General features: G+C 39.0%; 1 protein-coding gene across 1 annotated transcript; it reads left to right on the top strand.

The window, feature by feature from the left end:
• The first annotated feature begins 1,490 nt into the window (after positions 1-1,490).
• Positions 1,491-4,648, top strand: CXHXorf66 (chromosome X CXorf66 homolog). The gene is made up of 3 exons (XM_005700443.1): positions 1,491-1,578; positions 2,273-2,429; positions 3,808-4,648. The coding sequence occupies exons 1-3, from the start codon at positions 1,491-1,493 to the stop codon at positions 4,646-4,648; spliced, it is 1,086 nt and encodes a 361-aa protein (XP_005700500.1).
• The last annotated feature ends 10,778 nt before the right edge of the window (positions 4,649-15,426 follow it).

The following is a 15,426-nucleotide window of genomic DNA, read 5'->3' as shown; positions in this document are numbered from 1 at the left end:
TTTGTGTGCTCTTGGCACTGTATCCTGCAACATCACTGCCTGCATATGACATTACACATCCTGTGTGTGTATGCTAAATCACTTTAGTTGTGTCTGACTCTGTGTGACCCTATGGACTGTAGCTTGCCAGGCTCCTCTGTCCATGGGATTCTCCAGACAGGACTACTTGGGTTGGTTGCCATGCCCCCCTCCAGGGGATCTTCCCAACCTAAGGATTGAACCCATGTCTCTTACATTGGCAGGTGGGTTCTTTATCACTAGTGCAACCTGGGAAGCCCATTATATACCCTCTGCTGTGCTGTGCTGTGCTGTGCTGCTGCTTAGTTGTTCAGTCATGTCCAACTCTGTGTCCCATGGATTGCAGCCTTCCAGGCTCCTCTGTCCATGGGGATTCTCCAAGCAAGAATACTAGAGTGGGTTGCCATACCCTCCTCCAGGGGATCTTCTCAACCCAGGGATTGAACCCAGATCTCCTGCATTACAGGCAGATTCTTTACCATCTGAGCCACCAGGGAAGCCCAAGAATACTGAAGTGGGTAGCCTATTCCTTCTCCAGGGGATTTTCCCAAACTAGGTCTCCTGCATTGCAGGCAGATTCTTCACCAGCTGAGCTACCAGGGAAGCCCCATTACATAACTTAGTGATTGATTATTTACATATCTGTCTCTCCCCTTAATTTCCAACTCTTGAAGGCAGGGACTGAGCTTGTTCGAATGTTTATGCTTAACAGAAATCTTCCTATCCCATAGAAATCCAGCACACTTTTGTTGAAGCAATGAGTCATCCTTGCTGCCTCTCTCTCCTTCATGCCCCATGGCCTACGCTTCCTCAAGTCCTATCCACATCAAAATACTCCTTGAATGCATTGATTTCTCTCCATCTTTACTGCTCTGCTTCAAGCCATCATCCTCTATCAGATGGACTTACATAACAGCCTTCCAATTGCCTAAATTACTTTAACTCCAGCAATTTATTCCCCAAACAACAGCTAGAGGGGTTTTTCTTAAATGGAGATCTCATCATGTCACTCTCTAGTCAAAAAGTCTTTAGTGGTACCCATTAACAGCAGCTCAATAAAAAGCTTGAAGGCTATTCAAAATCTTAATTTTAGTAATAAAAATTCCTACAAGCTTATACCCTAGGATGATTTAACCTCTATAACACACAAGAACTACTATAGGGCTGTAAGGTGCCTTCTTAACATTTAATAAAGTATCTAGAGTGAACCCATTTTCTCTGCCTTCTGTGCTTAATAATGTATAAAACTTTTTGATTCAAATTTGATAGAATATTTGATCTAATGGAGAAATAAATGATTAAAAGTCTTTTCATGATATTTGTACACAGGAGTTCATGCCTCCCCATGGTGAGATTATGCTGTCAGGATATGACATAGAATGATTATGATGTCATAGCCCCCTAAAGCATGCTGAGCCATGTTAAATCCAGCAGTTTCCCTGGCAGAGGAAACCTTCAACAGGGTGCTGGACATGAATCTCTTCATTTATGTTCTCCTTTTATCAATTTGGACAAATAGTTGTTTATATAGAAACGATAGCAATGGATCTGCTACTGCAGGTATGTGCCTAACCTTAAATGCTAGAAACTATGATCTATTAATTTAAATACATTCAAGTACTTAATTAGACAAGCTAGCTGTGTTTAAGAAATCTGCTCTTTCTTCTACCTTACTATGATAAGTCTTAAAGAATTTCTAGGACAACATCTGAGAGTTATACTTCCATGTAAAAATTCCAAACAACATAGAAACATGAAGAGTATAGCCATACTGTCCCCCTTCATTCCTCTTCCCCACCCAATCCACCAACACTTGCCTCCTCCTCCTGCCAGCCAAACTAGAAAATTCCATGTGAATGAATGAATCTAGCATGGTACCTAACACAAAGTGGGTTTCAAGAATGTTTTTTTTTTTTCTTGTCCCATCCATTTTCCCACCATACACATTCACACACACATCAACACCCAAGTATATTCACACAGTCAAAAACCTAGATAATGGATTGAACCAGCCACAATGTGGGGTAATGTAGGTAATTATACTGATTAGCTAGAGATAGCTCCCAGAGTTGGCTTCTAGACTGTGGCTGGCTGGGGATGTGATAGAGCAAGGAAAATGACAGTGGAACACTTATCATGCTTAAAGAAATAATTGATGATAAGATTTGACTTTGACCTATAGTAAGAACCTCATCAAAATGGAAACAAACTTGGCTACCTAACACATGTTCTGATGACATATTTTATTTCACAGTAGCTACACCAGTTGAATCCAGGCAGAGAAGAATCAAAGCAGTACAGCAATGGCTACTCATTTTCATAACTGTTATCCTCATCATCTGCTTTATTTTAAGATGTTATTGTTTCATTCACTACAGCTCTGTGGACATGGATGCCTCTAAAGCAGCAACGTAAGTCTTACACCTTTGAATTAAAAATAAAAGGGGTGGGGGTATGTGTGTGTGTGTTCTTCACTATAACTCTATAACTGTGAGAGTGAGGAAGCCCCCAAAGCAGCAACGTAAGTCTTACACCTATGAATTAAAAATACAAGGGGCAGGGGTATGTGTGTGTGTGTTCTTCACTATAACTCTATAACTGTGAGAGTGAGGAAGCCCCCAAAGCAGCAACGTAAGTCTTACACCTATGAATTAAAAATACAAGGGGCAGGGGGGAAGGCATGCATGAACATAAACATAGGTTCACTGTTGTTATGGCTGCTGCTACTGCTAAATCACTTCAGTCGTGTCTGACTCTGTGCGACCCCATAGACAGCAGCCCACCAGGCTGCCCTGTCCCTGGGATTCTCCAGGCAAGAACACTGGAGTGGGTCCCATTGTTATGGTTACTTAACGTTAACTTTAGATGACAAAAGAGCTACCAACATCTTGTGGGTTGGATATGTTCACTTAAATGAAGCTCTGAAATGATCTCAAGTACATTATCAACTTTAGCCAAAACTATCTCCTACTCAGGGTTCAGTTGAGCCCAAGGTTGCTAATTTCATTATAAATTGAGTCTAGGAAAAGAGGGGATGACTATCTAAATAAGACATAATCAAAATCTTCTCAGGAGAGAGAGAATGAGTTGGGTTTCTGCATTCCAAAGATAGTAATGCATTTTAGATAATCTACTATGTTAAGATATAATAACATGAAAAATTATTGTGTTCAGTGATCCTAGTCCCTGCCTTTTATATAGGAGGATCAAGCTGGCTCTGACATACTGGGTCCCTAAAAATTTCCCCATCCAAAGACTGGTGACTGAAATATATCACTGTTCTATTCCTTTGGTTTTTGAGTAATCTTGTGAGTATAAACATACATGGATACAAAATTTAATGGTGTAAATATGATAGGAAAACAATGAATTTGGTCTAAAGACTTTTTTACGTGACAAGTTGTGACATTTGTGCTTCATTTGCATATCAACTTGTGACTTTTTTTAATAAAAAAACTTAATTTCTGGAATAGATTAAATTCTCTCTCTCCCTCTCAATGGTAGATTCAAAACAAGTTTGTGTATTCCATACATGACTATATGGTTATCTATTGTGGTTGAAACAATAAAATTAAGAAAAAGTATTCAACATGAGTTCAAATCTGTAACCTGAGTCATGGTTTTCAGCACTCTCCAATTCTTACTGTGTTCAATTTTCCTGCTAGAGCCAAAAAAAAAAAAAAAAAAAGACCAGAAGTCGAAACTGACACAATAGCCCGTGCTTTCCATTGATAGCAAGAGTACTCTTCTGATTCAAATGGTCATACTCCAAATCTTCTGTATTTTCAGGGTCAAGAAAGAAGACAGAACCAAAGCAGCCACATCATATAAAATATCATTCACTGAGTCCAAGTCACCAACTGCTGGTCCAGGCAATCCAGAAAAACAACCATTGCTATCTAGTATAGATAAGTCATCTGGGCCCTCAAGTCCACGAAAAGCCTCTGTACCTTCAAGTACAGAAAAGTTAGTCAGGCCCTCGAGTCAACAAAACCAATCCAAGCCATCAGCTCCCAAAAAAGTGTTAGGATCAATGCCCCAGGAAAAGTTGCATAGAACACGCAGTCCAAAAAAGGCACATAGGTGGGCTCATGCCCATAAGCTAGTCGATCAGGTCAGTCCAGCCTATCCAAAGAAAGCCATCAAACCAACTTGGCCATCAAGTCTACAATGTCCGGTCAAGCCAATCAAAATGTCTCCACCTTATCCAAAGAGTCAAAGTGTTCCTAAGCAATCAAGTATAGCAAAACTGACCAAACTCCAGAGATATCTTAAACTAAAAAGACCAACTAGTGAAGGTAGGGCAGAAATATTATCTAGGCCTCAACCAGTGAAGTTTTGTCAATGCTACAAGGAAAAATGCATTGTTTGCAATGCTGTTTCTGAGCCATTCATCACTCCTTCAGAAGAGAATATGAAGTATGGTCCAGTTCCACTTTCTTCATGCACACTGAAGTGCTTTTACAAGTCATCTCACAAGACAGAGCCCAAAGACAATGCACTGTATGGCAACATGAATGATAGCCATTTGTCAACATATAGCAGTGATAGTGAGAGTGACAGGGAGATGATTATTATGCGCAATATAAAATGCAAGGAAGCCACCTATAAAACCTCCCAAAATAATTAAGAGTTCAAAAAAAAAAAAAAAGGCCACCCATGCAGAAGAAGCAAACTTCTATCAACTATTATATTCTCACCGTATTTAAGAACCTGCTAGGGGAAAAATCCACTTGGGATTACTATTGAGATTAGACCTATCCATCTCGAGGCAATTTACTTGAAAAATAGTAAATAAATGTGTGACTTAACAACTGATTTTATTGTAATTATTATTTCATTTTAGAGGTATAAATCTCTTTTGTAGGTATGTTAGATCTGCTTGGGCAAACTCCAGGAGGTGGTGAGGGACAAGGAAGCCTGGTGTGCTGCAGTCTATGGGGTCACAAAGAGTCAGACATGACTTGGTGACTGAACAACAACAACAACTTATATCTGGTCACTTGGATGGGCTTCCCAGGTGGCACAGTAGTGAAGAATCCTTTTGCCAATGCAGGAAACCATGGTTAGATCCCTGGGTCAGGACGATCCTTTGGAGGAGGAAATAGCAACCCACTCCAGTATTCTTGCCTGGAAATCCCATGGACAGAGGAGCCTAAAGGGCTACAGTTCATGGGGTCAAAAAGAGTTGGACACAGGCAACCACTTGGATGGGAACCATAATCACACACACACAAATATAGAAATGTATTGTAAGATGGGTACCCTGGGCTCCTCTTTTCCTTGGATTAGCCCTCAATTAAAGTCTCAACCCAATTAGCTATTTTTTAAAAATGTTGATATACAGTCCTCACAGTTTAAGACTGTCTTTCTGTGGTGCTCAGTGCGTGGCAGAAATGGCTCTGTGTGCTTGGTTCTAGTACATTGGGGAAATCCCTGATAGTCATTTCCTTTTTTAAAAAATATTTATTTGGCCATACCAGTTCTTACTTGTGGCATGCAAACTCTTAGTTGTGGCATGTGGGATCTAGTTCCCTGACCAGGGATAGGACCTAGCCCCCCTGCTTTGGGAGTGTGGAGTTTTAGCCACTGGACCACTAGGGAAGTCCCAATAGTCATTCAAAATACCACTGCCTCTGGTGACTGCTACCAAAGTAAGGGTCCAGGCTCCAGCACTGATGCTAAAGGTTTAGATTCTTTTTGTTATCTTTCAAAATGATAAAAAGAATTGGCCCTATTCTGCATTCTCAGAATGCCCTAGTTAGAGGGTAGATATCTACCCATTTTCTTCACATGGTACCTTCCCACTTGGAATCATCAGGGCTGGGAGGCCAGGGGGAAACCTTGGAGTTATGTTTTCCAATTTCCCCACTGATGAGAGGTTATCCTTCCCTGCTTCTAAGAGCACGGTTCAAAAAAGTGGACAAAATCCTGGAGTCCCAGCCTATACTCTAGTACAATGAGGTCAGTCCCTTGTCGCATCCAGCAGGATCAGTTAAATTCCATAGTTAGCATATATTGGATGTGTACTACTTGCCTTACATTGTACTAGTCTATTTATGTCCGGGATATCTGAGGACCACCCTCTTCTCAATTTTGCTGATTTAGCAAAAGGATTCACAATACTCAAAAGCAGATTATACTCATGGCTGAGGTTTATTAGAGCAAAAATATACAAACCAAGACCAACAGGAAAAAGATGTCTATTCGGAGGAATCAGAGAGGTTGGACACATGCTTTTGAGTACTTGCCCCTCTGGGGCCATCTAGGACATGCCCTCTTCTCTAGCAACAAACTAGAGAGTTGCACTAGTGTGCAACATGTCTCAGCCCAAGGAAGCCTCAGCATCTGAGGCTTTTACTGTGAACGGGTCCCATAGGTACATCATGTTCCATGACCAGTCATGGCAAGTGAAACTCAGGATCCCAACAATGACACCAGATGCACATTATTGATGTTGATGTTTGTGCAAAACAATCAAGTGAACGAAACATGATCATCAATCATTAAAATTAGAACATTCCTCTAGAACTGGCCAATAGTCAAATCAAAGTTTCCAGTTCCCTTAACATACAAAGACCAAATAACCAGACCTGATGTGTTAACACTTTCCTCATATTTTACATGTTTTATTTAATCTCCAACAGTCCCTTATTATATGAAGTATTATATGAGTTAACTGATGTTCTGTAACATACAATAGTATCACATTTAGCAATTGATTAAATCAAGATATGAATTCATGATTGGCTTAGGTTCAAATATTCATTATGCTCTACTGCCTTCTCACTACCAGTTTCTAGGGTATGTGTTTATTCACAGATCACCCAGTCCACTGCTGTCAGCAAAATCCTTAACTGAGTTTTAATCAATCTGTACCATCCTCCTAACCTACCAGGAGCATATAAAGATGTCTTGTGTTCATTCAGATCTGACTACCCCACAGCCTCTGCCTCTGCTGGTGGGGTCCGTAAGGTCATCATGAAATTCACAGATGGCATGAAGTAGCTGCTGTTGCATAAAAGTTTTAAGAGGTGGAGTATACATTTATAAAGCATCATGGGAGCTACAGACTTGACTGCCTCTTGGTATTACCCTTTTGGAAAAGATAAAGTGTAAAAGATTAGAACTGTTCTAGGCTAGCCTGGTCTTTTTAAAATTCACAAATATAAGCAAAAATTTCATCAAATTTTTATGGTTTAGTATAAAGAACAGTTCAAAGAGAAAAGTAGAAAAAGAAGTATGAATGAATGTCCATATAAACATTGCTTAGATTCAACAATTATTACATGGTCAATTTTGTTTCATTTAAACTTCTATCCATTGCACTACCATTTGTATCTCTAAAAGATACAAATCTGGGTACAGCCCAGATTACTGTACTCAGCAAGGATCTCATTCAGATATGAAGGAGAAATCAAAAGCTTTACAGACAAAAAAAGCTGAGAAAATTCAGCACCACCAAACCAGCTCTCCAACAAATGCTAAACGATCTTCTCTAGACAGGAAACACAGAAAAGGTGTATAAACTCAAACCCAAAGCAATAAAGTAAATGGCAACAGGATCATACCTATCAATAAATACCTTAAATGCAAATGGGTTGAATGCCCCAACCAAAAGACAAAGACTGGCTGAATAGATACAAAAGCAAGACCCCTATATATGTTGTCTACAAGAGATCTACCTCAAAACAAGGGACACATACAGACTGAAAGTGAAGGGCTAGAAAAAGATATTCCAAGCAAAGAGAGACAAAAAGAAAGCAGGACTAGCAATACTCATATCAGATAAAATAGACTTTAAAATAAAGGTTGTGAAAAGAGACAAAGATGGACACTACATAATGATCAAATGATCAACCCAAGAAGAAGATATAACAATAACAAAATATATGCACCCAACATAGGAGCACTGCAATATGTAAGACAAATGCTAACAAGTATGAAAGGGGAAATTAAAAATAATACAATAACAGTGGGAGACTTTAATACCCCACTCACACCTATGGATAGATCAACTGAACAGAAAATTAGTAAGGAAACACAAACTTTAAATGATTCAATAGACCAGTTAGACCTAATTGATATCTATAGGACATTTCACCTGAAAAAAAAAAAAAAAAGAAAGAAAGAAAGAAAAGAATTTTACCTTTGTCTCAAGCACACACAGAACCTTCTCCAGGATAGATCACATCCTGGGCCACAAATCTAGCCTCGGTATATTCAAAAAAATTGAAATCATTCCAAGCATTTTTTCTGACCACATTGCACTAAGATTAAATCTCAGTTACAGGAAAACAACTATTAAAAATTCCAACATATGGAGGCTGAAAAACATGCTACTGAATAACCAACAAATCACAAAAGAAATAAAAAAAGGAATCTAAAATATGTATAGAAATGAATAAAAATTAAAACACAGCAACCCCAAACCTATGGGACACTGTAAAAGCAGTGCTAAGGGGAAAATTCATAGCAGTACAGGCTTACCTCAAAAAATAAGAAAAAAGTCAAATAAATAACCTAACTCTACAGCTAAAGCAAATAGAAAAGAAGAAACGAAGAATACCAGGGTTAGTAGAAGGAAAGAAATCTTAAAAATTAGGGAAGAAATAATGCAAAAGAAACAAAAGAGACTGCAGCAAAAATCAACAAAGCCAAAAGCTGGTTCTTTGAGAAGATAAATAAAATTGAAAAACCCCATTAGCCAGACTCATCAAGAAACAAAGGGAGAAAAATCAAATCAATAAAATTAGAAATGAAAATGGAGAGATCACAACAAACAACACAGAATTACAAAGGATCATAACAGACTACTATCAGCAACATTATGCAAATTAAATGGACAACTTCAAAGAAATGGACAAATTCTTAGAAAAGTACAACTTTCCAAAACCGAACCAGGAAGAAATAGAAAATCTTAACTGACCCATCACAAGCACACAAATTGAAACTGTAATCAGAAATCTTCCAACAAACAAAAGCCCAGGACCAGATGACTTCACAGCTGAATTCTACCAAAAATTTAGAGAAGAGCTAACACCTATCCTACTCAAATTTTTGCAGAAAATTGCAGAGGAAGGTAAACTTCCAAACTCATTCTGAGGTCACCATCACCCTAATACCAAAACCAGACAAAGATGCCACACACACACAAAAAAAGAAAAGTATAGGCCAATATCACTGATGATGGATGCAACAATCCATAAGAAAATTTTAGCAAACAGAATCCAACAACATATTAAAAAGATCATACATCATGACCAAGTGGACTTTATCCCAGGAATGCAAGGATTCTTCAATATTTGTAAATCAATCAATGTGATATACCACATTGACACACTGAAAAATAAAAACCACATGATTATCTCAATAGATGCAGAGAAAGCCTTTGACAAAATTCAACATCCATTTATGAAAAAAACCCTCCAGAAAGCAGGGATAGAAGAAACATACCTCAACATAATAAAAGCTATATATGACAAAGCCACAGCTAACATTATCCTCAATGGTGAAAAATTAAAAGCATTTCCCCTAAAGTCAGGAACAAGACAAGGGTGCCCACTTTCACCACTACTATTCAACATAGTCCTTGAAGTTTTGGCCACAGCAATCAGAGCAGAAACAGAAATAAAAGGAATCCATATTGGAAAAAAAAGATGTAAAACTGTCACTGTTTCCAGATGAGATGATCCTCTACATAGAAAACCCTAAAGACTCCGCCAGAAAATTATTAGAGCTAATCAATGAATATAGTAAAGTTGCAGGATATAAAATCAACACACAGAAATTCCTTGCATTCCTATACACTAATAATGAGAAAATAGAAATCCCTTTCATTCCTATACACTAATAATGAGAAAATAGAAAGAGAAATTACGGAAACAATTCCCTTCACCATTGCAACGAAAAGAATAAAATATTTAGGAATATACCTACCTAAAGAAACTAAAGACCTACATATAAAAAACTATAAAACACTGGTGAAATAAATCAAAGAGGACACAAATAGATGGAGAAATATACCATGTTCATGGATCAGAAGAATCAATATAGTGAAAATGAGTATACTACCCAAAGTAATCTATAGATTCAATGCAATCCCTATCAAGCTACCAACGGTATTTTTCGCAGAACTAGAACAAAAAAATTCACAATTTGTATGGAAATACAAAAAACCTTAAACAGCCAAAGCAATCTTGAGAAAGAAGCATGGACTTGGAGGAATTAACCTGCCTGACTTCAGTCTCTACTACAAAGCCATAGTCATCAAAACAGTGTGGTACTGGCACAAAGACAGAAATATAGATCAATGGAACAAAATAGAAAGCCCAGAGATAAATCCACACACCTATGGACACCTTATCTTTGACAAAGGAGGCAAGAATATACAATGGAGAAAAGACAATCTCTTTAATAAGTGGTGCTGGGAAAACTGGTCAACCACTTGTAAATGAATGAAACTAGAACACTTTCTAACACCATACAAAAAGGTAAACTTAAAATGGATTAAAGATCTAAACGTAACACCAGAAAGTATAAAACTCCTAGAGGAAAACATAGGCAAAACACTCTCTGACATAAATCACAGCAAGATCCTCTATAACCAACCTCCTATAATACTGGAAAGAAAAGCAAAAATAAACAAATGGGACCTATTTTAAATTAAAAGCTTCTGCACAACAAAGGAAACTATAAGCAAGGTGAAAAGACAGCCTTCAGAATGGGAGAAAATTATAGCAAACGAAGCAACTGACAAATAATTAATCTCAAAACTATACAAGCAACTCCTGCAGCTCAATTCCAGAAAAATAAACGACCCAATCAAAAAATGGGCCAAAGAACTAAATAGACATTTCTCCAAAGAAGACATACAAATGGCTAACAAACACAAGAAAAGATGCTCAACATCACTCATTATCAGAGAAATGCAAATCAAAACCACAATGAGGTACCATTTCACGCCAGTCAGAATGGCTGCTATTCAAACGTCTACAAGCAATAAAAGCTGGAGAGGGTGTGGAGAAAAGGGAACCCTCTTACACTGTTGGTGGGGATGCAAACTAGTACAGCCACTATGGAGAACAGTGTGGAGATTCCTTAAAACCTGGAATAGTATTCTCTAATATAACGTTTAATAATAATTCCTTAATATAAATTATTACTTTACTAACATGTGAGATGAGTGCAATAGTGTGGTAGCTTGTCCATCATTTGGCTTACCTTTCTTTGGGATTGGAATGAAAACTGACCTTTTCCAGTCCTGTGGCCACTGCTGAGTTTTCCAAATTTGCTGGCATATTGAGTGCAGCACTTTCACAGCATCATCTTTTAGGATTTGAAATAGCTCAACTGGAATTCCATCATCTCCACTAGCTTTGTTCATAGTGATGCTTCCTAAGGTCCACTTTACTTCACACTCCAGGATGTCTGGCTCTAGTTGAGTGTTCACACCATCATGCTTATCTGGGTCATGAAGATCTTTTTTGTATAGCTCTTCTGTGTATTCTTAAGATCTTAAGAATAACTTTTTAATATCTTCTGCTTCTGTTGGTTCATACTCTTTCTGTTCTTTATTGAGACCATCTTTGCATGAAATGTTCCCTTGGCATCTCTGATATTCTTGATGAGATCTCTAGTCTTTCCCATTCTATTGTTTCCCTCTATTTCTTTGCATTGATCAATGAGGAAGGATTTCTTATGTCTCTTTGCTATTCTTTGGAACTCTGCATTCAAATGGGTATATCTTTCCTTTTCTCCTTGCTTTTCCCATCTCTTCATTTCACATCTATTTGTAAGGCCTCCTCAGATAGTAATTTTGCTTTTTTTGTATTTCTTTTTATTGGTTATGGTATTGCTCCTTGTCTCCTGTACAATGTCATAAACCTCTATCCATAGTTCTTCTGGCACTCTATCTATCTGGTCTAGTCCCTTAAATCTATTTCTCTCTTCCACTGTATAATCATAAGGGATTTGATTTAGGTCATACCTGAATGGTCTAGTGGTTTTCCCTACTTGCTTAAATGTAAGTCTGAATTTGGCAATAAGAAGTGCATGATCTGAGCCACAGTCAGCTCATGGTCCTATTTTCACTGACTATATAGGGCTTCTCCATCTTCAGCTGCAAAGAATATAATCAATCTGATCTTGGTGTTGACCATCTGGTGATGTCCATGTGTAGAGTCTTCTCTTGTGTTGTTAGAAGAGGGTGTTTGCTATGGCCAGTGCATTCTCTTGGTAAACTCTATTAGCCTTTGCCTTGCTTCATTTTGTACTCCATGGCCAAATTTGCCTGTTACTCCAAGTGTTTCTTGACTTCCTACTTGTAATGCTAAAAATTATCCTACCTAGGTATCAACAGTACATGAACAGTGAACTTCCAAATGTTCAAGCTGGTGTTAGAAAAGGCAGAGGAACCAGAGATCAGGTTGCCAACATCTGCTGGATCATCGAAAAAGCAAGAGAGTTCCAGAAAAACATCTATTTCTGCTTTATTGACAATGCCAAAGCCGTTGACTGTGTGGATCACAATAAACTGTGGAAAATTCTGAAAGAGATGGGAATACCAGACCACCTGACCTGCCTCTTGAGAAACCTGTATGCAGGTCAGGAAGCAACAGTTAGAACTGGACATGGAACAATACACTGGTTCCAAATAGTGAAAGGAGTAGGTCAAGGCTGTATATTGTCACCCTGTTTATTCAACTTATATGCAGAGTACATCATGAGAAACGCTGGGCTGAAAGAAGCACAAGCTAGAATCAAGATTACCGAGAGAAATATTAATAACCTCAGATATGCATATGATGCCACCCTTATGGCAGAAAGTGAAGAAGAACTAAAAAGCCTCTTGATAAAAGTGAAAGAGGAGAGTGAAAAAGTTGGCTTAAAGCTCAACATTCAGAAAACGAAGATCATGGCATCTGGTCCCATCACTTCATGGGAAATAGATGGGGAAACAGTAGAAACAGTGTTAGACTTTATTTTGGGGGGCTCACAAATCACTGCAGATGGTGATTGCAGTCATGAAATTAAAAGACACTTACTCCTTGGAAGGAGGGTTATGACAAACCTAAATAGCATATTCAAAAGCAGAGACATTACTTAGCCAACAAATTTCTGTCTAGTCAAGGCTGCGGTTTTTCCAGTGGTCATGTATGGATGTGAAAGTTGGACTGTGAAGAAAGCTGAGTGCCGAAGAATTGATGCTTTTGAACTGTAGTGTTGGAGAAGACTCTTGAGAGTCCCTTTGCCTGCAAGGAGATTCAACCAGTCCATCCTGAAGGAGATCAGTCCTTGGTGTTCATTGGAAGGACTGATGCTAAAGCTGAAACTCCAATACTTTGGCCACCTCATGCAAAGAGTTGACTCATTTAAAAAGACCCTGACACAGGGAAGGATTGAGGGCAGGAGGAGAAGGGGATGACAGAGGATGAGCTGGTTGAATGGTATCACCTACTCAATGATATGAGTTTGAGAAAACTCCAGAAGTTGGCGACAGACAGGGAGGCCTGGCGTGCTGCAGTCCTTGAGGTCGCAAAGAGTCAGACACGACTGAGCGATTGAACTGAATATAAATTATCCAGTCAGTATGCAAATTTCCCCCATTCATCTTATTTTTTTTTAAATGGTTGCTTTGTTCAGATGATATTAACCAGCATTTGACAGCATCTCAGCCTAAATTTTTTTAATCAAATCTAAAATTTCATTGGATAATCTGGCTTCTTATTTTAAGATAGTTTTGGAGTTGATCCTGTTATCTGAGCCTGGAAAATAGCAAACGTGGAAATTGTGTAGTTTTTCATTTTAAATTCAACCTAAGTCTTGGTTCAATTCAGTTCAGTTCAGTCACTTAGTCGTGTCCGACTCTTTGTGACCCCATGAATCACAGCACGCCAGGCCTCCCTGTCCGTCACCAACTCCAAGAGTTCACTCAGACTCACATCCATCAAGTCAGTGATGCCATCCAGCCATCTCATCCTCGGTCATCCCCTTCTCCCCCTGTCCCCAATCCCTCCCAGCATCAAAGTCTTTTCCAATGAGTCAACTCTGCGCATGAGGTGGCCAAAGTACTGGAGCTTCAGTTTCAGCATCATTCCTTAAAAAGCCTCTTGAGAAACCTATATACAGGTCAGGAAGACCTGGACATGGAACAACGCACTGGTTCCAAATAGGAAAAGGAGTACGTCAAGGCTGTATATTGTCACCCTGCTTATTTAACTTATATGCAGAGTACATCATGAGAAACGCTGGACAGAAGAAGCACAAGCTGGAATCAAGATTGCCGGGAGAAATATCAATAACCACAGATATGCATTGACACCACCCTTATGGCAGAAAGTGAAGAGGAACTAAAAAGCCTCTTGATGAAAGTGAAAGAGGAGAGTGAAAAAGTTGGCTTAAAGCTCCACATTCAGAAAATGAAGATCATGGCATCTGGTCCCATCACTTCATGGGAAATAGATGGGGAAACAGTGAAAACAGTGTCAGACTTTATTTTGGGGGGCTCCAAAATCACTGCAGATGGTGATTGCAGCCATGAAATTAAAAGACGCTTACTCCTTGGAAGAAAAATTATGACCAACCTAGATAGCATATTCAAAAGCAGAGACATTGCTTTCCAACAAAGGTCCATCTAGTCAAGGCAGTGGTTTTTCCAGTGGTCATGTATGGATGTGAGAGTTGGACTGTGAAGAAAGCTGAGCACTGAAGAATTGATGCTTTTGAACTGTGGTCTTGGAGAAGACTCTTGAGGATCCCTTGGACTGCCAGGAGTTCTAACCAATCCATTCTGAAAGAGATAAGCCCTGGGATTTCTTTGGAAGGAATAATGCTGAAACTGAAACTCCAGTACTTTGGCCACCTCATGTGAAGAGTTGACTCATTGGAAAAGACTCTGATGCTGGAAGGGATTGGGGGCAGGAGGAGAAGGGGATGACAGAAGATGAGATGGCTGGATGGCATCACTGACTCGATGGACGCGAGTCTTGAGTGAACTCCAGGAGTTGGTGACGGACAGGGACGCCTGGCGTGCTGCGATTCATGGCATCACAAAGAGTCAGACACGACTGAGCAACTGAACTGAACTGAACTGAACTTGGGTAGAATGCATAATGAGTAGCTGAGGATTCATAGCTAGATGTCTTTATTCAGCTGGCAAGACATACACAATCCTTGGCCCCTGACAATTAATAATAAGGCATTCTTAGAGTAATCAATTCCCTATAAGTATCACTTGCTTCCTGAGTCCTCAAGAGCCCAAATGAGTTGCCTGTGAATAGTTTACTGCTACCTAGCTTGATGGCTTTATACAGGTTTGTTGTGATATTGATAGAGACATATTTAGATTGTTTACATTGTGAATCTGAGTTTTCAAATCTATGGGCCTTGTAGGGCAGTCATGCACAT

This window comes from Capra hircus (genome assembly GCF_001704415.2).
Source record: "Capra hircus breed San Clemente chromosome X unlocalized genomic scaffold, ASM170441v1, whole genome shotgun sequence".
NCBI lineage: Eukaryota > Metazoa > Chordata > Mammalia > Artiodactyla > Bovidae > Capra > Capra hircus.
This window is presented reverse-complemented; position numbering and strand designations above follow the sequence as displayed.

Coding starts and splice junctions, on each gene's coding strand:
- CXHXorf66 (XM_005700443.1), top strand. CDS start 1,491: ATGAATCTCTTCATTTATGTTCTCCTTTTATCAATTTGGACAAATAGT. Junction 1,579..2,272: donor CAATGGATCTGCTACTGCAG/GTATGTGCCTAA, acceptor TTTATTTCACAG/TAGCTACACCAGTTGAATCC. Junction 2,430..3,807: donor GATGCCTCTAAAGCAGCAAC/GTAAGTCTTACA, acceptor CTGTATTTTCAG/GGTCAAGAAAGAAGACAGAA.